Below are 24,162 nucleotides of genomic sequence, written 5' to 3' on the forward strand. Positions count from 1 at the left end.
AGCTCTGCTATTTTTCCAGCGTGAAATGACTATCTAGTGGTGAAAGGCGGCGGGCGGCGCCGGGATATAGCTACTGGCGGCCGAGGGCGCGAGGGATGGGAGACGAGTCAGGGAAGAAAACCTTGACTTTTCCCCTGACAGCGTGGGCCAGCCGCGCTTTTCCCTTGCGCCGGAACCCCCAACTGCCCCAGTGCGCCGGGTTCGGCCTGTGACCACCGGGCGGAAAAAAGGGCCGAACCGGCGTTTATTGGCGTCCTGGGGGGCGCGATTAGGGCATTTTTTAGCGCCGGTACTAAAAAAATGACCTAAGAAAGCTTATTGGAGACACGGCTGGAGATGTTTTTATAGGTTTTCCGGACCAAACCCTCTTGTCCATCCCACGCACCAGGTAGGAACAACACACCACAGTCCACAAGGCGCGCCCGCATCTACACTCGCACTAAAAGCAGCAGATGCTCACTACGCTAACGCCTACCTTGTGCGCTTTACTGCTCCATTTACTCCCGCAGAGGTGAACGGGCGCCTTTCGTTTTTCTGCTTCACTTCTCGGAAGCAGAGGTCGACCGAGCTGATCTCCGCATCCCGTTTCCTGTTCATCAGAGAGAAGCTAGTTAATGGCCGCCAGCGAGAGAAACGAGTCTTCGGCGGCGCCATTGCTGGCAGCAGCGAGGGAGAGAAAACTCTGCAAGGAAGGGTGCCCAGGATGCAGGCTGGACGAGATCAACAAGAGCAAGACCGGCATCCCCTACCTCAACTTCTTCTACGTGTGGGTCGTCTGTCTCTGCGCCGGTTAGTGCGCCCCTCCCTTTCTTCTCCTCCACCTTGTTTGAGTTTCTTGTTTCCAGCATGGGTCCAGCTCCAGCCTCCAGCGTTCTGGATGTAGGACGCGTACGCCGTTTCTTCCGTTCGTACTCTTTGTCTACTACTCCCTCCGTTCCTAAAGTTTTTTTTAAAGATTTCACTATGAACTACATACGACCACAATAAAATCTTTACAGAGACTTATATTTAAAAACGGAAGGAGTAGAATACATCAACACCTGTACTTTTTTGTTCTATAATACATTAATGTTTCCCTAGCTGAACGACGATGGTCTTGCTTTACTACTACTGCTCCCTCTGTCCTATACGATGGGTGAAAGCTGAGAACGATGGAGTAACTCACATGTGCCTTCTCCATCATCAAGGGTGCGAAACTGATACGGGAGGCAGTAGACAACAACAACAGATGCATAGGGTGGGACCTCTCTATGTAGAATTCTATCATGTCTATACTGGAGTAGTAATATAATACTCTTTCCATTTCACAATGTAGTACTTTCTTTATTCTCGTGCTTCAACTTTGACCGTAAATTTAACTATCAAGACCGATTGCGGCGGGAGCAAAAATTATATCAGTGAATTCGTATTCGAAAAAAGTTTTCAATTATATAATTTTTTCTCCCGCCGCAGTTGGTCCCGTTGGTTAAATTTATGGTCAAAGTTGAACCTCGGAAAGCGCGGGCGCACTATATTTTCGAATGGAGGGAGTATTGAGATAATATCACATGCAGTCATACAACTTACGCTCAATGTTTAATTTGGTGCTAAAATTTTAAAAATACAAATTTATGGTCATCTAACTTGCATCCTTATGCAAATACGGTCACTTTGCTTGTATTCAGACGTATCCTGCGCTGATGTGGCATGTCAGCGTGGCTATGCCCATTGTCAATGATGGGGAACAGCTTGAACGAGGCGCGCATATTTTTATTTTACAAAAACACCCCTTGTTTTGTATTTAATTAAGCAGTAGCCCCTTAATAACACACATGGATACAACTTAATCGCAAAGAAGATTTGAACTCTAGACATCGTATACACACATGCACTAGCTACATACTCGTGACTATAAAGAGATGTGCCTTCTTTAATATGGATGCATATTCTTTTTATATTTCATTTATCCCCACATTCAGCCAGAAAACCGGTTCCAAAAATTCTCACCTTTTTGGCCAAAAAATTCAAATGAAATTCAAATTTGAAAAATCGCAAGTTCAATTCATTGTCGTTCTGATACTGTATGCATATGAGAGATATATATTTGACATGGTTTCTGTCATTTAAATTAAAAAATTCAGGCAATAACATAGTTTTCCGGGGACCACAAAAATTTATGGTAACCAATCTGTTATCAGAAATTCGGTCCGGGAGAAAAAACCTGAATACGAGTAGTTTCATTGCCAAATATAAAATTTATTGTTTATCTTTTAGACAATTATAGGTACTTGGTGTAGTGGTTAGCTCCTGCGGTTTCACACTTGAGGTCGAGGAATGGAATCCATCGGGCTCCTTTTTTCCCTGCGGAATTATCCATGCGCCCAAGTTACAAATTTTTGGTTGACCCACTGACAGGTGGGCCTTGTGTAGATTAGTCTAGTTACCTGGTCAGCCTAACCTGTTGTTAGTATCACACCGACTAGTGGCCCCACCCCTAAATTACCAGTTAGACATGTGCGTCTATTTATCTGATTAACCTGGACAAACTTGACATGTTTTTTTTAGAATAACTTGACGTGCTTTTGTGTGTAATCAAATAGATTTTAGTTGTGCATGTACAACATCGGGCAGCACTGGTTTTTTTTAGGGGTAAAATCCAACTTTATTCATGAAGTCCACTTGGAATGGGATACATCTGACATCATGAGGAGCACCAAACCAGACATGGCGTCCTCGACCTCTAGAAAAAGAAAACTTTGCTAACCGACATTGACAGCACGACTCTCATAAACAAAAGTACAGTGCAAGGGAGGTGCTCTAAGATTAATCTCGCTAACAATCGCTCCATATGTTCCCCTAGCGTTTTTGTTGATATCAGATACCACCTGTTGGCAATCCGAAGCCACCACCAGGTTTTGGATTCCAAGATCCTCTGCAAGGGCCAAGGCCCCCCGGCATGCCATCGCTTCAAGGGAGGCTGGGTCCGTGACCCCTTCGACAACAAGGGCTGAACTCCCCATGTAATTTCCTTCTTCATCTCTGCAAATAGCCGCAGCTGATCCTCCTTTTCTACCTGTCACTCCCGCATCCACATGTATCTTGAAGTGTCTTGTTGGTGGCTTCCTTGGACGTGTATGTGCGTGATCGTGTGTGACGACTGTCGCCGCCCCTCTCTGATTTTTCTCGTTAACAATGCCGAGGTTGGCTATAAACCTTGTGATGAATCCATAAGTCGTGTGGGGACTTTGGAATATAGCTTCATGGATCGCCTTACGCCTTGAGTGCTATATGGCCCAAAGAGTTACCGCAACCAACACAAAATCCTCATGAGATAGCAGCTCCATTAGCGTGAATAACCACTGCTTTGCCTTGGGCTCCGATGTTTCTATGATTTTATGTGTAGTCTCCTCATCCATGAGAGCCCAAACGCTTCGAGACGACGTGCATTCCAAGAGCGAATGGCGCCAGGAGTCGCGGACTCCGCACAGGCCGCACTGTGGAGAGTCGGCCATATGACGATGAGCGCGAACATCATTAGTCGGAAGCGAGTGTTTCGAGCAGCACTTGTGGGATGGATGTAATTGTTTAATTAACAGGTTGTTGGTTCAATGTCGTAAAAAAACAGGTTGCTGGTTCGAACCCAATCTACCCCCATCATTTTTTCATTATATTTGACTAAATTACGTAGGGATTTTTCTGAAAAGAAAAACGGTGTGCTAGAGTCACCCAACCCCTTGTGCACTCCTAACCACTGACAGGTGGGCCTCCGTCAGGCTGGCGCGTCACATGGGCAGGCTATACGGCTAGATACGAGCAAAGTGACCGTATTTGCACGATAACACAAGTTGGATAGCCATAAATCCGTATTTTTAAAGTTTTAGCACGAAACTGAACATTTAGCGCAAGTTCTATGACTCTGGATGATATTACCTCTATAGTCTTCAAACTCCAATACAAATAGTCCTATGTTGTTGTAAGCAGCACAAGGTATTAGTCCATTAACTCCTTGAACATGGCATGGTAGGGTAGCAGGCTTCGACCAATTGACTAGGGCTAGCTAGCCGAACTTGGCACTAGAGCACAATTTGTGGATTTGCCAAACGTTTTGAGGAATTCCAGAAACTGCACTTTCACGACGGCTTTGAAAAAGTTTGTATTAATCGTAGCTAACGTTGAGTTGCTCTACATCTGCCATGTCCAGAGCGTTTCCTTTTCCTAGACAAAAAAAAGGCGCGCAGGCCGCTGCTTACCGTGCCTGACCTTATAACTGACCTATACACAGATGTTTCATTGATCCTCCATGTGCTGCGCGTCAGTGGCATGTCTTTTTTTTTGCGCATCAACGTCAGTGGCATGTCTCTTTTTTTTTGCACATCAACGTCAGTGGCATGTGTACGGTACCAAGATGGGTGCTAGTAGTAGCATGATGTGGGACCCGAAATGGCCACATCTACCCTCCTCCCAGTGCACCGTACACATAGAGGATACGTGGTGGCGATCCATCCCATCCGTATGGTCTTCACTCCAGATCCAGACCCCGGTTGGGTTGCTATCGGGGTGAAGTATTTGGTCCGTCTATTCCCTGACAGGGAGCGAGCGAGCGAGCGCAGCCTGGAACACCATGGAGGAAGTTTCCCGGAAGCTTAGCCGTCACTCGCTCCGAATCTTTTGTGTAGATGCACGCAATTAATCATGGATTTTATTGACGCGGACACAGACTACAAATAAGTACGGTCTTTGACAAAGGCAAATCCTATTTGTCGCTTTGTGTGAAAGCATATCGACCAAACACACAAGGATGGTGAGATGAGCCGTCCCATTTAATCTATTGTATGTACGTTCTACATAACTCGGTTTTGGGAACCTTCCCGTTGGGATTTTGTTTTTGTTTTTGTTTTTTTGTTTTTACTGATTTTTTTACAGTTTTTTTGTTTCTTTTCACAAATTTCAAAAAAAATGTTTGGATTTATTTTAAGGAATGCAATTGTTTTTGAATTTTTTTTTGCATTTTTGTAAAAAAATTGCGTCCAAAACATGTGCGAAAATTTCAAAAAGTGTTCACTATTCAAACAATGTTTGGAATTTCGAAATTATTTGAGTTTATTTAAAATGCTTTCTAAAAAATGTTTGGAATTTCCAAAGAAGTTCATGTTTTTAAAAATCATGGTTTTCAAAAAATGTTTTGGCAAAAAATCCGCATTTCCAAAAAATGTTCGTATTTTCAAATTTTGTTAGGAATTTGAGAATTTTTTGAGTTTTAAGAAAAATGTTCACTTTTAAAAATACCTTTTTGTGTTTTAAAAGCTGAATAGAAAACAACAAACCAAAAAAGTCAATCACTACAGTATCCATTCGAGTCACCATAGTACTCGCTGTGATCACTACAGTGTCGGTCCCACCACTACATTGTCAGTCAAATCGTTGTAATGTTGGTCGAGTCGCTACGGTACTTGCCTGGGTCGCTACAGTGTGAGTTGAATCGCTACCACATCCAATTGAGTCCCTAATGGATCGTCCCAATCCTGTGCGTGATAGGAGCCCCCTTAACAAACGTACGGTGGTTGCTCAAATAGATTTTGCCCCCCTTGCACTTTTGGCCTGGTAGAGCCTGGCTAAGCTAATACAGTCTTTGAACGCAAACTAAGGCATAGCCTAGTGGTGGAAAGGGATTTATGCATTCCAGCCATTCAGGTTCAAGGCATGGTACTTGCAATTTTAGCTTGTTGCACCAATTATACTGTACGAGCCTACCTTACATTCTTTCTTTAAGAAAATACAGTTTTTAAACCATGTTTTGCACTTCGTTGGCCGCCGGCATTGCATCACAAGGTCGTTTGATGGGTTGGCAGCACTACATGGTTATGGCTGTGAAGATACAATTGCCTGGCGTTTGATTGCTCCTGGCCTAATGTTCTCGTCACCCCTTCTCACTAGTTGTGGCCTTACCACAAAGTGCACTATACAAACATGAAATTAACATCATTTTGGTCCTAACTACTAACCAATGACAGTACCAAATTAAGAGTCATATGGATAAAAGGGGGAAAATTTCACCATCCTCGTCTTCTTTAGATCCTTTTGTTGCCTCTTAGACCACATTGCCTTAGCCCACTCCAACCTTTTGCTCTTGCAAGCTTCATTAGCATGTGCCTTCACACCATGGACAGATCCAATATCATTAGTTGTCACATCATCCTCATCCGACATGTACTCATCAGGACCCCGCTCTAAGATCCAGTTATGAATAATGCAACATGCAAGACCAAGCTTAACTTGGGTATGAAAGGGTGGAATGCCTTTTGATCAAGAATCTTTAATCTATTCTTCGAAGCACCAAATGCCCTCTCAACTTTAACTCTAAAGCTAGATTCGGCAATCTTAGGATAGTTCCTAGCAGAGAACTCATCAAGATCGTACCTAGTTTTCCTAATGGGTGGAAGAACCCTAGGACGACATGCATATCCAACATCTCCTAGCTAGAACTTACTATCAGGGATATTGAAGAATGTTAGCATCATGGGTTGATCCTTCCTAAGCAGCAAGTACATTCCGGCTTGTGTAGTGCTTTCTATGCTTGTATGCTGCAGCCCGTGACCTCAACACTATAGCAGTCATGTGAGTACGATCTATTGCATCAGTACAATCATGTGATAGCATTGAAAAAGTATTATGACTCATAACAATACAATCATCTCATGGCAAGAACTAATAGTTAGTACTGCTCACCTTGAAATATGGATACCATTTGTAGCTCGTACGTATCTTCGAAGGAGTTTGACCGTTAGGTGCCTTGATCATCTCTCCTCTGGGCTTTCTAATAGCATATAAGATTTGCTTGAAATACCGGGAAGTTGTCTCCTTGTATCTCCTAATTGTGTTGTAAATCACTTTGAACTTCTGGTTATGACCTACAACATGAAGGAACATTACTACTTGATCTTCCATAGAGGTGTAGATGTTATCTTCTAGCAACCCCCTCTCTCTAAACATCTTCACAATCTTGGAGAAACACGATCTTGTCATCCGAAGCATGTTGACAATCTCTACATCATTAATGTTGTAGATGTAGTTTAGATTCGTCATCCTCTCACTATCTCGGGATAACATTGGACCATGTCTAATCACAGGCTTCGAATTATGACGAACCACTCTCTTGTGGACCAACATGACCTAGGTCTGAGTCACAACTACGAGTGTTGATGCTTGAACGAGCAGCTTCATCCGTTTGTCCTAGTGAAATCGATGTTCTGGTAAGTAACAACAAAATCGACCCTACACCTTAGCTAATGACAAAATAGTGGAGGGGTGGTGGGTAGTTGTATGTTGCTTACCGCCATGTGAGACAATGACCGCCCATGTCGGAGACGAGGCGAACGAGACGGAGACGAAGGTGACGAGTGGCTTAAGGGAGGAGGAGCACATCCTGGTGCAACAGATCTCGGTCCGAGCCGCCGGTACCACAGATGTAAGTCGCCGCCGGTACCGCTGTCAAGAACTGAGGCTGGATTTGTTCTCCCAATAGAGGTGAGCGAGTAAAAGGGGAGGGTGGTGAGGGATTGAGACTACAGATCTCGCGCCATATCACACCTATAGATTTTCGTCTCTCACCACCTCCATGCCTGCACCCCTACATACGCCAACCCCCTCCTGACTTGCGCTCGCCTCAGCCCGGCTCCACTGAAACGGTCGATTCAAGCGTTCCTAGCAAGTCAGGATATGGAATGCTTTGAGTTTCGTGCGTGTACGAGCCAATGCCTCGCGTGAGCAATCAAATAGGCTTTTTTGCATGCACTGGTACTGTTTGGGGGGCTGCGAGCAATCAAACATACCCCATGTCTCAAGCTTGACCGAGTGTATATTATTTTTGCTTCCTATACGAGGAGCCCGATCTCAATGATTCCTTGAGGCGACGGAGTGGTCCAAGATGTGTGGGCTCAAACCATGCCCTCCCAACTCCACCATCGGGTGAACAGAGCAGATGGTTAGGTCCATCTAACTCATGGGGATTACAAATCGTTCATTCATTCAAGGTAGCTTTAGACATTGTGGGTAGAACTAGTCGCCAGAAGCGAAGCAATCTTGCAAGCTGAAAAAGATGCCTTTTTCTTACGCGTAAGCTACCACAAAAGGAATGAGGGAAAAATGCCTCGGGATTAGAAAGACTAAAGAGGCATGGAGGGCGGACTACAAGAATACGACTACAATACAAGCCATGAACAATGCGTTTCTCTTATTACTTTTTTATCCCCTTGTTCCTTGGATACAATTCGTTCCTTCTACGGTCAAATCTCAATTTGTGGAGGCCTTCGGTGTCTCCTTGTGGTGAAACCAGCCTACCATAGTTCAAGTCCTAGACTTTGCACTGGTGCTTGTATGCGTTCATATAGGAGTGAGTGTATGCGTGTATGTATGAGCACTTGTGTCTGTATTGTGTTAAAAAAACCTATGATGGAGTTTTCTTTTGCCAAGAAACACCGTACAAACGCAGACACCATAGATTTGTACGGTGTTTGTTGGCAAAAGACACCATAGGTTTGTACGGTGTCTGAGTGTCTGCGTTTATACGGTGTTTCTTGGCAAAAGAAAACTCCACCATAGGTTTTTTTAACACAGAGTGTCTGCGTTTGTACGGTGTTTCTTAGCAAAAGAAAACTCCATCATAGATTTTTTTAACACAGTACAGACACAAGTGCTCATACATACGCGCATACACTCACCCTTATGAATGCACACACGCACACCGTACCCTATGAGCACCTCTGAGAGCCTGAGCCGGCATATCATCTTGAGATTTGCGAAGTCACCGTAGGCGGCTCATCGTCGGACTTGAGCCCTGGTGGGCTGAAGATACCACTGTCCCTCTAATCATCCAACCATAGGTTGGTTTGCAACTGCACAATAGATTGAAAACAACATTAAGCTTTTATTAAAAAAACATTAAGCTTTTTACTTCTAAAAAAATAATTTGCCATTATGATTTATGGAGTGAGAAAGAGGAGCGGCCGCACTTGTACTAGTACTATATACACATGCACGTAAAGCCTTTCCAAAGGAGAAAGACTTGGCCAACCCTCTCATCCCGCCACCTAAATTTAGCCAAACAAACCAAAGGCAAGAATCCACGAACAACTAGAGCCAGGCTTCATTCTCCAGCTCTTGGCAAACGAGGATGCCGCGCGACTCTCAGAATCCAGGCATCATCTTGATGTGGATTAAGGACGTCCAACGGAGTAGGAAGAGTCACGTAGCATTCAGCCGCAGTCGCAGCCGGAGGCATCAAGATGACCGGATCAGGCCGAGAGGCGCCATTGCTCCGCGTCAGGAAGGTGTACCATGAACGATGCCCCGGATGCAGACAGGAGAGGAAGACGCAGGCCGACCACCGGATACCCTACACGGAGTTCCTCTACATTTGGATCGCATGCTTGTGTGCCGGTATGATGCCACACGATGCTCTTTTTTACAGGATTTCCTCTGATGATCAGGCAGCATCCTCATGGAACAGCTGTATGACTGCCAGAATCTGGAGGGTTATAACATTTGGATTTGCCACTCTAGTACAATAATGCAATCCAATCGCTTTCAATTAACATAACCAAGAGATTCCGATTTCAGACTTCAAAACATTAGGAGATGCTCTCAAACATGTACCTTTCTGCATTTATTTCATGGTTTCTCCAGAGGCTCTTTCTGCAGTTTGTCTACAAAACTCACTTTTTTTGTCACCTTCGTTAAAAGATTGGACATATTTCTATAGGTTTTTTTATAAGTTAAGGTATATCAATTGTTGGCGTTTGCTAACTAACAACTTGGTTTGTTATCTTTCCAGCTCTACCGATCCAGTCACTGTTTCCCTATCTATACTTCATGGTATGTACAGAAGTCGCAAAACTTAAACATCTATCCTGATTGTATGCATGAATTGTCGTTTGTTGAATTATTACATACTTTGTGTTGGTTAATTATATTTTTTTATTGTTGATTAATTATATGTTCGCCGTTGTTATTATTTAACAGATTAGGGACTTGGAAGTCGCAAAGCAAGAGCAAGACATTGGGTTCTATGCTGGTTTTGTTGGTTAGTATTGTCCCCTGTCAACGTTTGTCAATTTACTGGAAAAATAAGGGAATAAAAGACTACAAGTACACCGAATAGACTCTAATAGCGTCATAATTCGAAAATAGTTATTTTTCGACTATTAGCTACTGACTGTATACTCTGTCTCAAGGGGCTGCTTATTTCCTTGGAAGAACCATCAGTGCTGTGCCATGGGGCATTTTTGCTGACAAATATGGGAGGAAGCCTTGCATTGTTATCAGTATCCTCTCAGTGTATGGAAAATTCAGTTAGATTATGAAAACATATTTCGTACTCCATTCAATTCAATCAAAATTAATCCTACGCTACTACTTCTTTTTCAGGATCGTATTTAACACCCTTTTCGGCCTTAGCACGACTTACTGGATGGCAATTGTAACTAGGGGGCTACTTGGGTTACTCTGTGGTATATTAGGACCAATCAAGGTGATTTCTGTACACTGAGGGTGATGAGTTAATTAAATTAAGCAAATGGCATTAGTTGTTGAACACTCACGGTTGTGTCTGCATTTTTCAGGCCTATGCTTCAGAAGTCTGCAGAAAAGAGCACCAAGCACTAGGAATTTCTCTTGTGAGAACAGTTCATCTTTATTTTCAGACTCTCGGTTTGATTCATTTGAAGAAAGGCTTATCTGTTACTAGCTGATAATTATGTCTGACATTATGTCATAGGTTACATCTTCACGAGCAATAGCTCTTGTTATTGGACCAGCCATTGGAGGATTTCTTGCACAGGTGAGGATCAGTCAACTTTGATATCGAGTTATAAAAATACAGAAGTATCCTTGCAGAAATAAGATCGTATTTAACCACTTTTTTTTCGCGAATACGCAAAGCTTGCGTATCATTGCATTGATAGAAGGAGCAGAATAAGTACAGATAAGGGTACAACACATGACACGAACGCAGACAGGCGTGAACATGGTGTCCGGAGCAGAAAGACAAGGGATGCTCAGCCCGAAGAGAAGATACAACACAGCTAAACCTACCAAACCCAAACAAAGAGCAGCAAACTCGAACCAACAAGGTCACCAACATCGCCAGAGCCAAGACCGGGGACAACACGAGCAAGCAAGATGGCGCCTTCAAGAAGGAATACGACGCCGAGATACCGTCGCCATCCGGTCCGGAGGAACCGGGCCTAGGGTTTCCCCTGAGCTCGAAGAGGGGCGCAACCGAGGGCCTTGACAACGCCTCCAAGGAGGAAATGACATCCGCAGACGCCGTCGTTTCCAGCATCGGCAAACCGAGCAGGGATTTCTCCCTGGCCTGAGGCTAAGCAATCCCATAGCCGCCGAATCTGGAAACGAGGATGAGGAAGCCAACGCTGATCGGAGCCGCCATGTCGGAAGAGGGGTTGGCGGGCTGCACCTGCCGTCGGAGGGTGGCACCTCCTCCGGATCCACGAGCATTGGATCTGGCAAAAAGGGAAGGCTTTGAAGTGTACAAGGTAGGGCAGACGGTGAAGTAAACCAAGAGGGGGTGGGGCGACGGCGAACAGCAACGCCGGCAAGCTAGGACTAGAGGTACGTAGATCCGAGCTGCCGTGGCCATAGCCGTCGAGACATCGAGGAGCCAGGCGAGCTGGAAGGGACGCAACTGCTGGGTTCTCGAGGCCGGAGCCGCCCAACAGAGGACACCGGCAGCCATGGACACCGGAGAGACGCGGGTCCAAGTTCGCCGGGGCCGGAGCAGCGCCAGCAAGTACCCGTCTTGAGGGACTTCGTGACTGCCTCTAGCAATGTAGCTTCGCCGCCTCCGCGCATGAGCCATCACCGCGGCTCGGGAAAGAGAGGGCCGCCGAATACGAGGGGGCCGCATGCAGGAAGGCCGACTGCGAACACCCCCGCGACCGGCCGCAGATCCCGCACCCAACCCACGACCAGTCGCACCAGCAGGGCATGGCCTCGCCGTGGAGGGTGGAGGGAAGGTCTTCTGTGGAGGGCGTCAGGCAGGGACGTGTTGGGGAACGTAGCAGAAATTCAAAATTTTCCTATGTGTCACCAAGATCTATCTGTGGAGAAACCAGCAACGAGGGGAAGGAGAGTGCATCTACATACCCTTGTAGATCGCTAAGCGGAAGCGTTCAAGAGAACGGGGTTGAAGGAGTCGTACTCGTCGTGATCCAAATCACCGGAGATCCTAGTGCCGAACGGACGGCACCTCCGCGTTCAACACACGTACAGCCCGGTGACGTCTCCCATGCCTTGATCCAGCAAGGAGAGAGGGAGAGGTTGAGGAAGACTCCATCCAGCAGCAGCACAACGGCGTGGTGGTGGTGGAGGAGCGTGGTGATCCAGCAGGGCTTCGCCAAGCACCGCGAGATATGAGGAGAAAGAGAGGTAGGGCTGCGCCAGGGAGAGGTCAAAAACTCATCTGTTGGCAGCCCCAAGTCCTCAAGTATATATAGGGGAGAGGGAGGGATGCGCCCCACCTAGGGTTCCACCCTAGGGGCGGCGGCCAGCCCCAATCCCATCTAGGGTGGCGGCCAAGTGGAGGGGGAGAAGGAGGCGCACCAGGCATGGGCCCTAAGGCCCATCTGCCCTTAGGGTTTGCCCCCTTCCTCCCCTTAGGCGCCTTGGGCCCTTGTGGGGGGGGGGGGGGCGCACCAGCCCACCTGGGGCTGGTCCCCTCCCACACTTGGCCCATGCAGCCCTCCGGGGCTTGTGGTCCCACTTGGTGGACCCCCGGGACCCTCCCGGTGGTCCCGGTACATTACCGATAAAACCCGAAACTTTTCCGGTGACCAAAACAGGACTTCCCATATATAAATCTTTACCTCCGGACCATTCTAGAACTCCTCGTGATGTCCGGGATCTCATCTGGGACTCCGAACAACATTCGGTAACCACGTATATCTATTCCTTATAACCCTAGCGTCATCGAACCTTAAGTGTGTAGACCCTACGGGTTCGGGAACCATGCAGACATGACCGAGACGTTCTCCGGTCAATAACCAACAGCGGGATCTGGATACCCATGTTGGTTCCCACATGTTCCACGATGATCTCATCGGATGAACCACGATGTCGAGGATTCGATCAATCCTGTATACAATTCCCTTTGTCTAGCGGTATTGTACTTGCCCTAGATTCGATCATCGGTATCCCGATACCTTGTTCAACCTCGTTACCGGCAAGTCTCTTTACTCGTTCCGTAACACATCATCCCGTGATCAACTCCTTGATCACATTGTGCACATTATGATGATGTCCTACCGAGTGGGCCCAGAGATACCTCTCCGTCACACGGAGTGACAAATCCCAGTCTCGATTCGTGCCAACCCAACAGACACTTTCGGAGATACCCGTAGTGCACCTTTATAGCCACCCAGTTACGTTGTGACGTTTGGCACACCCAAAGTATTCCTACGGTATCCGGGAGTTGCACAATCTCATGGTCTAAGGAAATGATACTTGACATTAGAAAAGCTTTAGCATGCGAACTACACGATCTTGTGCTATGCTTAGGATTGGATCCCGTTATCAATGACATCCAATGTCCATGGTCAGGAAACCGTAACCATCTATTGATCAACGAGCTAGTCAACTAGAGGCTTACTAGGGACATGGTGTTGTCTATGTATCCACACATGTATCTGAGTTTCCTATCAATATAATTCTAGCATGGATAATAAACGATTATCATGAACAAGGAAATATAATAATAACCAATTTATTATTGCCTGTAGGGCATATTTCCAACAGTCTCCCACTTGCACTAGAGTCAATAATCCAGTTCACATCGATATGTGATTAACACTCAAGGTCACATCCCCATGTGACTAACACCCAAAGAGTTCTGGGTTTGATCATGTTATGCTTGTGAGAGAGGTTTCAGTCAACGGGTCTGCAACAGTCAGATCCGTATGTACTTCGCAAATTCCTATGTCATCTTGTAGATGGAACTACTACGCTACATTTGGTGCCATTTCAAATAACTGTTCTACTTGGAGCTATTCTACATTGTTGCTCCATTATACATATCCGGTATCTCTACTCAGAGCTATCCGGATAGGTGTTAAGCTTGCATCGACGTAACTCTTTACGTCGAACTCTTTATCACCTCCATAACCGAGAAACATATCCTTATTTCTCTAAGGATAATTTAGACCGCTATCTGGTGATCTACTCCTAGATTACCTTTGTACCCTCTTGCCAGATATGTGGCAAGGCACACATCAGGTGCGGTACTCAGCATGGCATACCGTATAGAGCCTATGACAAAAGCATAGGGGACAACCTTCGTCCTTCCTCTTTCTTCTGCCGTGGTCGAGCTTTAAGTCTTAACTTCATACCTTACAACTCGGGCAAGAACTCCTTCTTTGACTGATCCATCTTGAACACCTTCAAGATCATGTCAAGGTATGTGCTCATTTGAAAGTACCATTAAGCGTTTTGATCTATCCTTATAGATCTTGATGCTCAATGTTCAAGTAGCTTAATCCAGGCTTTCCATTGAAAAACACTTTCCAAATAACCCTATATGCTTTCCAGAAATTCTACGTCATTTCTGATCAACAATATGTCAACAACATATATTCATCAGAAATTCTATAGTGCTCCCACTCACTTCTTTGGAAATACAAGTTTCTCATAAACTTTGTATAAACCCGAAATCTTTGATCATCATCAAAGCGTATATTCCAACTCCGAGATGCTTACTCCAGTCCTTAGAAGGATTGCTAGAGCTTTGCATACTTGTTAGCATCTTTCAGGATTGTTAAAACCTTATGGTTGTATCACATACAACCTTTCCTCAAGAAAATCGTGAAGAAACAATGGTTTTTGACATCCTATCTGCAAGATTTCATAAATAATGTAGTGACTGCTAATATAATTCCAACAGACTCTTAGCATCACTACGAGTGAGAAAGTCTCACCGTAGTCAACTCCTTGAACTTGTCGGGAAACATCTTAACGACAAGTCGAGCTTTCTTAATGGTGACATTTACCATCATTGTCCGTCTTCCTTTTAAAATCCATCTGTACTCAACAGCCTTACGACCATCGAGCCGTTCTGCCAAAGTCTACACTTTGTTTTCATACATGGATCCTCTCTCGGATTTTATGGCCTCGAGCCATTTATCGGAATCCGGGCCCACCATCGCTTCTCCATAGCTCGTAGGTTCATTGTTGTCTAGCAACATGACTTCCAAGATAGGATTACGTACCACTCTGAAGTAGTATGTATCCTTGTCGTCCTACAAGGTTTGGGAGTGACTTGATTCGAAGTCTCATGATCAATATCATAAGCTTCCACTTCAATTGGTGTAGGTGCCACAGGAACAACTCTTTGTGCCCTGCTATACACTAGTTGAAGTGACGGTTCAATAACCTCATCAAGTCTCCAGCATCCTCCCACTCAATTCTTTCGAGAGAAACTTTTCCTCGAGAAAGGACCCGATTCAAGAAACAATCCCTTGTTGCTTTCGAATCCGAGACAGGAGGTATACCCAACTGTTTTGGGTGTCCTATGAAGATGCATTTATCCGCTTTGGGTTCGAGCTTATCAGTCTGAAACTTTTTCACATAAGCATCACAGCCCCAAACTTTTAAGAAATGACAGTTTAGGTTTCTCTAAACCATAGTTCATACGGTGTCATCTCATCGGAATTACGTGGCACCCTATTTAAAGTGAATGTGGTTGTCTCTAATGCCTAACCCATAACCTATCGTGATAATTCGATAAGAGACATCATGGTATGCATCATATCCAATAGGGTGCAGTTATGATGTTCGGACACACCATCACACTATGGTGTTCCAGGCTGTATTAGTTGTGAAACAATTTCCACAATGTCTTAATTCTGTGCCAAACTCGTAATTCAGATATTCATCTCTATGATCATATCATTTTATCCTCTTGTCACAACGATCTTTCAACTTCACCCTGAAATTACTTGAACCTTTCAATAATTCAGACTCGTGATTCATCAAGTAAATGTACTCAACATCTACTCAAATCATCTGTGAAGTAAGAACATAACGATATCCACTACACGCCTCAGCACTCATTGGACTGCACACATCGAAATGTATTACTTCCAACAAGTTGCTTTCTAGTTCCATTTTACTGAAAATGAGGCTTTTAGTCATCTTGCCCATGTGGTATGATTTGCATGTCTCAAGTGATTCAAAATCAAGTGAGTCCAAACGGTCCATTTGCATGGAGTTTCTTCATGCATATACACCAATAGACATGGTTCGCATGTCTCAAACTTTTCAAAACGAGTGAGCCCAAAGATCCATCAACATGGAGCTTCTTCATGCGTTTTATACCGATATGACTTACGTGGCAGTGCCACAAGTAGGTGGTACTATCATTACTATCTTATATCTTTTGGCATGAACAAGTGTATCACTACGATCGAGATTCAATAAACTATTCATTTTAGGTGCAAGACCATTGAAGGTATTATTCAAATAAACAGAGTAACCATTATTCTCCTTAAATGAATAACCGTATTGCGATAGACATAATCCAATCATGTCTATGCTCAACGCAAACACCAATCTCGATGGTAGAGGGAGCGTGCGATGCTTGATCACATCAAGCTTGGAAAACCTTCCAACACATATCGCCAGCTCACCTTTAGCTAGTCTCTGTTTACTCCGCAGCCTTTTATTTCGAGTTTACTAACACTTAGCAACCGAACCGGTATCTAATACCATGGTGCTACTAGGAGTACTAGTAAAATACACATTAACACAATGTATATCCAATATACTTCTATCGACCTTGCCAGCCTTCTCATCTACCAAGTATCTAGGGTAATTCTGCTCCAGTGGCTGTTCCCCTTATTACAGAAGCACTTAGTCTCGGGTTTGGGTTCAACCTTGGGTTTCTTCACTAGAGCAGCAGCTGATTTGCCGTTTCACGAAGTATCCCTTCTTGCCCTTGCCCTTCTTGAAACTAGTGGTTTCACCAACCATCAACAATTGATGCTCCTTCTTGATTTCTACTTTTGTGTTGTCAAACATCGCGAATATCTCAAGGATCATCATATATGTCCCTGATATATCATAGTTCATCATGAAGCTCTAGCAGCTTGGTGGTAATGACTTCGGATAAACATCACTTTCTCATCTGGAAGATCAACTCCCACTCGATTCAAATGATTGTTGTACTCAGACAATCTGAGCACAAGCTCAACGATTGAGCTTTTCTCCCTTAGTTTGTAGGCTAAGAAACTCGTCGGAGGTCTTATACCTCTTGACGTGGGCATGAGCCTGAAATCCCAATTTCAGCCCTCGAAACATCTCATATGTTCCGCGACGTTTCGAAATCGTCTATGGTGCCTCAACTCTAAACCGTTTAACTGAACTATCACGTAGTTATCAAAACGTGTATGTTAGATGTTCGCAACACCCACAGACGACGTTCGAGGTTCAGCACACTGAGCGGTGCATTAAGGACATAAGCCTTCTACGAAGCAACGAGGACAATCCTCAGTTTACGGACCTAGTCCGCATAATTGCTACAATCAACTTTCAACTGAAATTTTCTCTAGGAACATATCTAAACAGTAGAACTAAAGCGCAAGCTATGACATAATTTGCAAAATCCTTTTGACTATGTTCAGGATAAACAAGTTCATCTTATGAACTCCCACTCAGATAGACATCCCTCTAGTCATCTAAGTGATTACATGATCCGAGTCAACTAAGCCGTGTCCGATCATCACGTGAGACGGACTAGTCATCATCGGTGAACATCTTCATGTTGATCGTATCTACCATACGACTCATGCTCGACCTTTCGGTCTCTTGTGTTCCGAGGCCATGTCTGTACATGCTAGGCTCGTCAAGTCAACCTAAGTGTTTCGCATGTGTAAATCTGGCTTACACCCGTTGTATGTGAACGTAAGAACCTATCACACCCGATCATCACGTGGTGCTTCGAAACGACGAACTTTCGCAACGGTGCACAGTTAGGGAGAACACTTCTCTTGAAATTTTAATGAGGGATCATCTTATTTAAGCTACCGTCGTTCTAAGCAAATAAGATGTATAAACATGATAAACATCACATGCAATCAAATAGTGACATGATATGACCAATATATTGCTCCTTTTGATCTCCATCTTCGGGGCTCCATGATCATCATCGTCACCGGCATGACACCATGATCTCCATCATCATGATCTCCATCATTGTGTCTCCATGAAGTTGTCTCGCCAACTTATTACTTCTACTACTATGGCTACCGGTTAGCAATAAAGTAAAGTAATTGCATGGCGTTGTTCAATGACATGCAGGTCATACAATAAATAAAGACAACTCCTATGGCTCCTGCCGGTTGTCATACTCATCGACATGCAAGTCATGATTCCTATTACAAGAACATGATCAATCTCATACATCACATATCATTCATCACATTCTTCTTGGCCATATCACATCACATAGCATACCCTGCAAAAACAAGTTAGACGTCCTCTAATTGTTGTTTGTATGTTTTACGTGGCTGCTATGGGTTTCTAGCAAGAACGTTTCTTACCTACGCAAAAACCACAACATGATATGCCAATTGCTATTTTCCCTTCATAAAGACCCTTTTCATCGAATCCGATCCGACTAAAGTGGGAGAGACAGACACCCGCCAGCCACCTTATGCAACTAGTGCATGTCAGTCGGTGAAACCAGTCTCACGTAAGAGTACGTGTAAGGTCGGTCCGGGCCGCTTCATCCCACAATACCGTCGAAACAAGATTGGACTAGTAACGGTAAGCATATTGAACAAAATCAACGCCCAAAACTACTTTGTGTTCTACTCGTGCATAGAATCTACGCAATAGACCTAGCTCATGATGCCACTGTTGGGGAACGTAGCAGAAATTCAAAATTTTCCTACGTGTCACCAAGATCTATCTATGGAGAAATCAGCAACGAGGGGAAGGAGAGTGCATCTACATACCCTTGTAGATCGCTAAGCGGAAGCGTTCAAGAGAACGGGGTTGAAGGAGTCGTACTCGCCATGATCCAAATCACCGGAGATCCTAGTGCCGAACGGACGGCACCTCCGCGTTCAACACACGTACAGCCCGGTGACGTCTCCCATGCCTTGATCCAGCAAGGAGAGAGGGAGAGGTTGAGGAAGACTCCATCCAGCAGTAGCACAACGGCGTGGTGGTGGTGGAGGAGCGTGGTGATTCAGCAGGGCTTCACCAAGCACCGCGAGATATGAGGAGAAAGAGAGGTAGGGCTGCGCCAGGGAGAGGTCAAAAACTCATCTGTTGGCAGCCCCAAGTCCTCAAGTATATATAGGGGAGAGGGAGGGGTGCGCCCCACCTAGGGTTCCACACTAGGGGCGGCGGCCAGCCCCAATCCCATCTAGGGTGGCGGCCAAGTGGAGGGGGAGAGGGAGGCGCACCAGGCATGGGCCCTAAGGCCCATCTGCCCTTAGGGTTTGCCCCCTTCCTCCCCTTAGGCGCCTTGGGCCCTTGTGGGGGGGTGCACCAGCCCACCTGGGGCTGGTCCCCTCCCACACTTGGCCCATGCAGCCCTCCGGGGCTTGTGGCCCCACTTGGTGGACCCCCGGGACCCTCCCGGTGGTCCCGATACGTTACCGATAAAACCCGAAACTTTTCCGGTGACCAAAACAGGACTTCCCATATATAAATCTTTACATGCGAACTACACGATCTTGTGCTATGCTTAGGATTGAGTCTTGTCCATCACATCATTCTTCTAATGATGTGATCCCGTTATCAATGACATCCAATGGCCATGGTCAAGAAACCGTAACCATCTATTGATCAACGAGCTAGTCAACTAGAGGCTTACTAGGGACATGGTGTTGTCTATGTATCCACACATGTATCTGAGTTTCCTATCAATACAATTCTAGCATGGATAATAAACGATTATCATGAACAAGGAAATATAATAATAACCAATTTATTATTGCCTCTAGGGCATATTTCCAACAGGACGTGCAACAGCGCTGGGAGGAGTGGCGCCCACGCCAGAGCCAGGGTGGGGGCGGGAGGACGCGGGGCCAGGGGTGGGGGAGACGCGCGGGGGACAGATCCGGCCGGCGGCAGCATCCTGGGGTGTGGCGCGGCCTCGCCGGTCAGCCCACCGGCGGCAGTGCGGCAGAAGCGGGCGGAGGGTGGCGCATCCCGGCGGCGGCTGGTGGATTCGCGGGGCGGGGAGGGGGAAGCATGTGGGGGACGGATCGGCCCCGCCGCCACCATCCCGGGGCGCGGCACGGCTTCGCCGGCCGGCCCTCCGGCGGCGGCGCAGCGGTGGTGGGTGCAGGGGGGTTCCTGGCGGTGGCGGATGCGTTCATTTAACAAACTAAGCGTAAGTTACTCGTGCATACAATAGTTCAATAAAGCCATTACTACAATAACTCACTAGGCCACTATAATTATATGTAACCGTGGTGTAGAGCTTGAGAATAATGGATCATCTACTAATTGGGGCAAAACCAAAATACTGTACCAATAGGCAAGAACTTTACTGTCATGGCAGTGTTAGGAAAGTACATATATGCTTTATTTGGAGGAATTTATATCTAACAGTTAAAAGTGAAAACTAGAATTTTTGTCAAAGGATGAACACAACATCTCCCTTTGGAGGATAGTTAGTAATCTTATATGAATGGCTCTGGCTAACATTGTGTATTCTCTGTCTTGTACCAGCCTGCAAAGAAGTACCCGAATCTTTTCTCTGAGGAATCCATATTTGGAAGGTAGATTATTACTCATACTTTTTCAATGATACAAATTTTGCATTGTTGGGAAGATAAGATAAACCTTTCAAATTACATCTACTTATAGGTTTCCATACTTCCTCCCTTGCTTCGTCATATCGGTTCTAGCAGCAGGAGCATGTCTTGCATGCATTTGGCTCCCGGTATTGCCCATAAATCTCCTTATGGTTTTTTTTCTCTCCCTTGATTTCCTACTTGAATAAATGATTCTTTTTAGGAAACTCTGCACATGTACCATGATGACAAAGTGGAAGCTATTGAGGAAATGGAGGCGCAAGTTGCTGATTCGACCTCAGAAGACAGGAATGCTAAACAATCTGGATCAGGCAGAATGGCATCCACAAAGAACCTGCTAAAGAACTGGCAGTTGATGTCAGCAATAACCCTCTACTGTGTGTTTTCTCTCCATGATACAGCTTATCTTGAGGTAAATCTATGTTTAGGCATATTGAACACATTCAACAATATTTTAGGTTGACAAGATGCTAGTATATATGATATCTACCCTTTAGAGAACAATCATATTAGGGACTAAATCAACCTTTTTTTGTAAGGAACTAAACCAACTTTGCATGTGTTCTGTAAATTCCATGGTCAGATATTTTCACTCTGGGCTGTGAGCAGCAGAAAATACCGGGGACTGAGTTTTACATCCCAGGAGGTTGGTACCGTGCTAACTATCTCAGGTATGTGATGTTTCTTCAATTTGTATAGTATGGTCATTGCGCAAGAGAAACATTCAGCACAAAATGAATTAACTGGACACATATCTGGCATCTCTCCTTTACCTATTACATGAAGTACTGGTTTTGAACTCCTTTACCTTGTGGCCATTTTTGTTCGAGCTTGCAGGTTTTGGTGTTTTGGTATATCAACTTCTGATTTACCCGCTCCTTGCCAAGTATGCTGGGCTAGTCAAGCCATTCCGTTCTGCAGCGGTATGTGACAAGAACATTTTGCGTCAAGATACTTCATTAATATGTCTAATCTACTGTACAGTACCAAATGCATGTTTGTTTTTTCAGGTATTATCTATACTTCTCCTTGCAACATATCCATTCATGGCTAACCTATATGGTGTGGAGCTCAAAGTACTCATCAACATAGCCTCGCTTCTTAAGAATATGTTTGCGGTATGTCCATTTTCTGGTCGGAACAAATTGTTAGCATATTATTATCTATATTGCTTCGTTTAAGGTGAAAAATAATACAAACTAGGGGTGTTCATCGGTGGTTGGCAAAAACCCTAGAACCCATCCAGTACAAAGAAAAATTATACCTCGCTCAGGGGCGGAGATATGTGTATAGCTAAGGGTTTCATGCCCCCCCAGCCCAATGCAAATCACCGAAGGAAATTTTTTGAGGACTTAGATGGAAGAAAATATTCTCATTTAGCTCCTCCAAACATTCATACTCTGCCACTGACCTCGCTGCTTACATTAGTAACATCCTATACAGACATGTTCATCATCTTGGTGAAGAGGTCGGAAGATCAATAAAACCTTCCTTTAAAAGAATACAATCACGTTGATGACTGTTTGGGCGGGTCTAAAGAAACCATAATTGAGCACCACTCGTACAGATGAAATAAAATTAGATGTTCAGTACCCTTGGACAAATAAGCTCCATGGGCAGTGATTTTAATAGACAATTTAATCATGAACATATTTTGATTTATCATCTAAAATGGAACAGGCTACGATTACTATTGCATGCAACATTCTGCAGAACACAGCGGTGGTATGTATCATCTGTCTTATTGCATTTTCTTTGATTCATTTTTGCTATGTTCTAACTTCTCCAATGAAACGTGTACAGGCACAAGAACAAAGGGGTGTCGCAAATGGTATATCTGTGACTCTGATGTCAATCTTCAAAGCAGTAGCCCCAGCGGCAGCAGGAATTCTGTAAGCACAGTGTTTCTTTTATTTTGTGAGTAGGAAGTACTGTGAGTTTTTGCTTGGCCGCAAGTGTGATTCCTAACCAATTAGCTAACCTTTTGCCTTTATCTAGGTTTTCATGGGCTCAGAAGAACATAACTGGATTGTTCATACCAGGTAAACACATTGCTCATATAACCCATGCTAATTGCACTTGTACTGATAGCTTTGCTTTCGACTTGAATGGAAACAAGTACTCCCTCCGTTCGAAAAAGCTTGTCACAAGCTTGTCCTTCAAATGAATGTATCTAGCAGTAACTTAGATACATCTATTTGAGGGACAGGTTTTTTCAGACAGAGGGAGTACATATTATCAGGGCATATACTTATTTGATTTATCATCCGATATGCAGGTGATCAGATCCTGTTCTGGATGCTGAACATGGTGTCAGTAATCGGGCTCTCGCTGACGTTCAAGCCATTTTTCTCTATGCCGAGTGCGCTGAAATGATGAGCACACAATTATGTTCATCCAGCTAGTTAAGTAAAGTTAGGGACACACCACAGTTTGCAGCCCTGGATAAAAAAAAACCGCGTCATGTATTGTGTCACATATATTTTTCATATGTTTTTGGTTGTGTGATCAGATGTGGCAAGATATCTTTTTTGTTGTTGTCAAAACTCCTACGCACAAGGTGCTTTGGTTCCTGGTAAGAAGACCAATATTGTTTTGGTGGATTGTTAATATAAGACGTAATTGTTCGAGGGTCTCGCACGATCCCAACAGGGGTGCACTGCTTCTCAATATATAGGAGTAGATATTACATGTACAAGGTAGATATGAATAGGTATCTATAAACGTATATAACTTAGATTCTAACACCCTCCCTCAATCTTAACCGGTGTCAAGAAGGTTGAGATTACGCCGACAAGCTTCAAACAAGGAAAGTGGCAACGGCTTAGTGAAAATGTCCGCAAGTTGATCTTTTGATGAAATGAACTTGATTTGTAGTAGCTTTTGTGCAACCACTAGTAGAAAAGGGGGCAACGGTCCAGGCCGGGTCAGCCCATTAGTCCTGGTTCAGTCCAGAACCGGGACCAATGGGGGCATTGGACCCGGTTCGTGAGCCCAGGGGGCCGGCCGGGCCACGTGGGCCATTAGTCCCGGTTCATCTGGACCTCTTGGTCCCGGTTGGTGGGACGAACCGGGACCAATGGGCCTCGCTCCTGGCACACCACCATTGGTCCCGGTTGGTGGCTTGAACCGGGACCAAAGGCTCCCCTTTAGTCCCGGTTCATGCCACCAACCGGGACCAATGAGGTGCCTATATATACCCCCTCGCGTAAGAGCAGAGCACACTGCTCTGTTTTTTTCTGGCCGAGGGGGAGAGGGCTTGGTGGTGCTCTAGCTCACCTCCTATGCACACAAGGTGTTCGATGGAATGCCCGAGCCACACTACTTAAGCTTTCTCCTCTCCAAG

The 24,162-nt window shown here is 45.0% G+C and overlaps 1 protein-coding gene across 4 annotated transcripts; it reads left to right on the forward strand.

Moving 5' to 3' along the window:
- The first annotated feature begins 382 nt into the window (after positions 1-382).
- Positions 383-23,453, forward strand: LOC123061126 (probable peptide/nitrate transporter At3g43790). 4 transcript variants are annotated; one of them, XR_006428502.1, is made up of 18 exons: positions 383-511; positions 601-789; positions 9,809-9,849; positions 9,997-10,057; positions 10,209-10,311; positions 10,402-10,504; positions 10,596-10,649; positions 10,751-10,813; positions 20,731-20,780; positions 20,869-20,944; positions 21,019-21,228; positions 21,400-21,487; positions 21,654-21,739; positions 21,801-21,934; positions 22,497-22,541; positions 22,620-22,708; positions 22,815-22,858; positions 23,095-23,130. XR_006428502.1 is itself a non-coding variant. In XM_044484075.1 (18 exons), the coding sequence occupies exons 2-18, from the start codon at positions 615-617 to the stop codon at positions 23,190-23,192; spliced, it is 1,494 nt and encodes a 497-aa protein (XP_044340010.1). In that variant the 5' UTR covers positions 383-511; positions 601-614; the 3' UTR covers positions 23,193-23,453. The 4 variants fall into 4 exon arrangements, 3 of the variants coding, with proteins under 3 accessions (XP_044340010.1, XP_044340012.1, XP_044340013.1); XM_044484075.1 differs by having other exon boundaries at positions 21,827-21,934; positions 23,095-23,453; XM_044484077.1 differs by lacking the exon at positions 383-511 and having other exon boundaries at positions 513-789; positions 21,827-21,934; positions 23,095-23,453.
- The last annotated feature ends 709 nt before the right edge of the window (positions 23,454-24,162 follow it).

The sequence above is a fragment of the Triticum aestivum genome, chromosome 3A (assembly GCF_018294505.1).
Source record: "Triticum aestivum cultivar Chinese Spring chromosome 3A, IWGSC CS RefSeq v2.1, whole genome shotgun sequence".
Taxonomy (NCBI): domain Eukaryota; kingdom Viridiplantae; phylum Streptophyta; class Magnoliopsida; order Poales; family Poaceae; genus Triticum; species Triticum aestivum.

Bases quoted from the DNA above. Each gene is read 5' to 3' on its own strand.
- LOC123061126 (XM_044484075.1), top strand. From the start codon at position 615: ATGGCCGCCAGCGAGAGAAACGAGTCTTCGGCGGCGCCATTGCTGGCA. The intron at 10,312-10,401 runs GTATGGAAAATT...CTTCTTTTTCAG, and splicing joins GTTATCAGTATCCTCTCAGT to GATCGTATTTAACACCCTTT. The intron at 21,740-21,826 runs GTATGTGACAAG...TTGTTTTTTCAG, and splicing joins AGCCATTCCGTTCTGCAGCG to GTATTATCTATACTTCTCCT.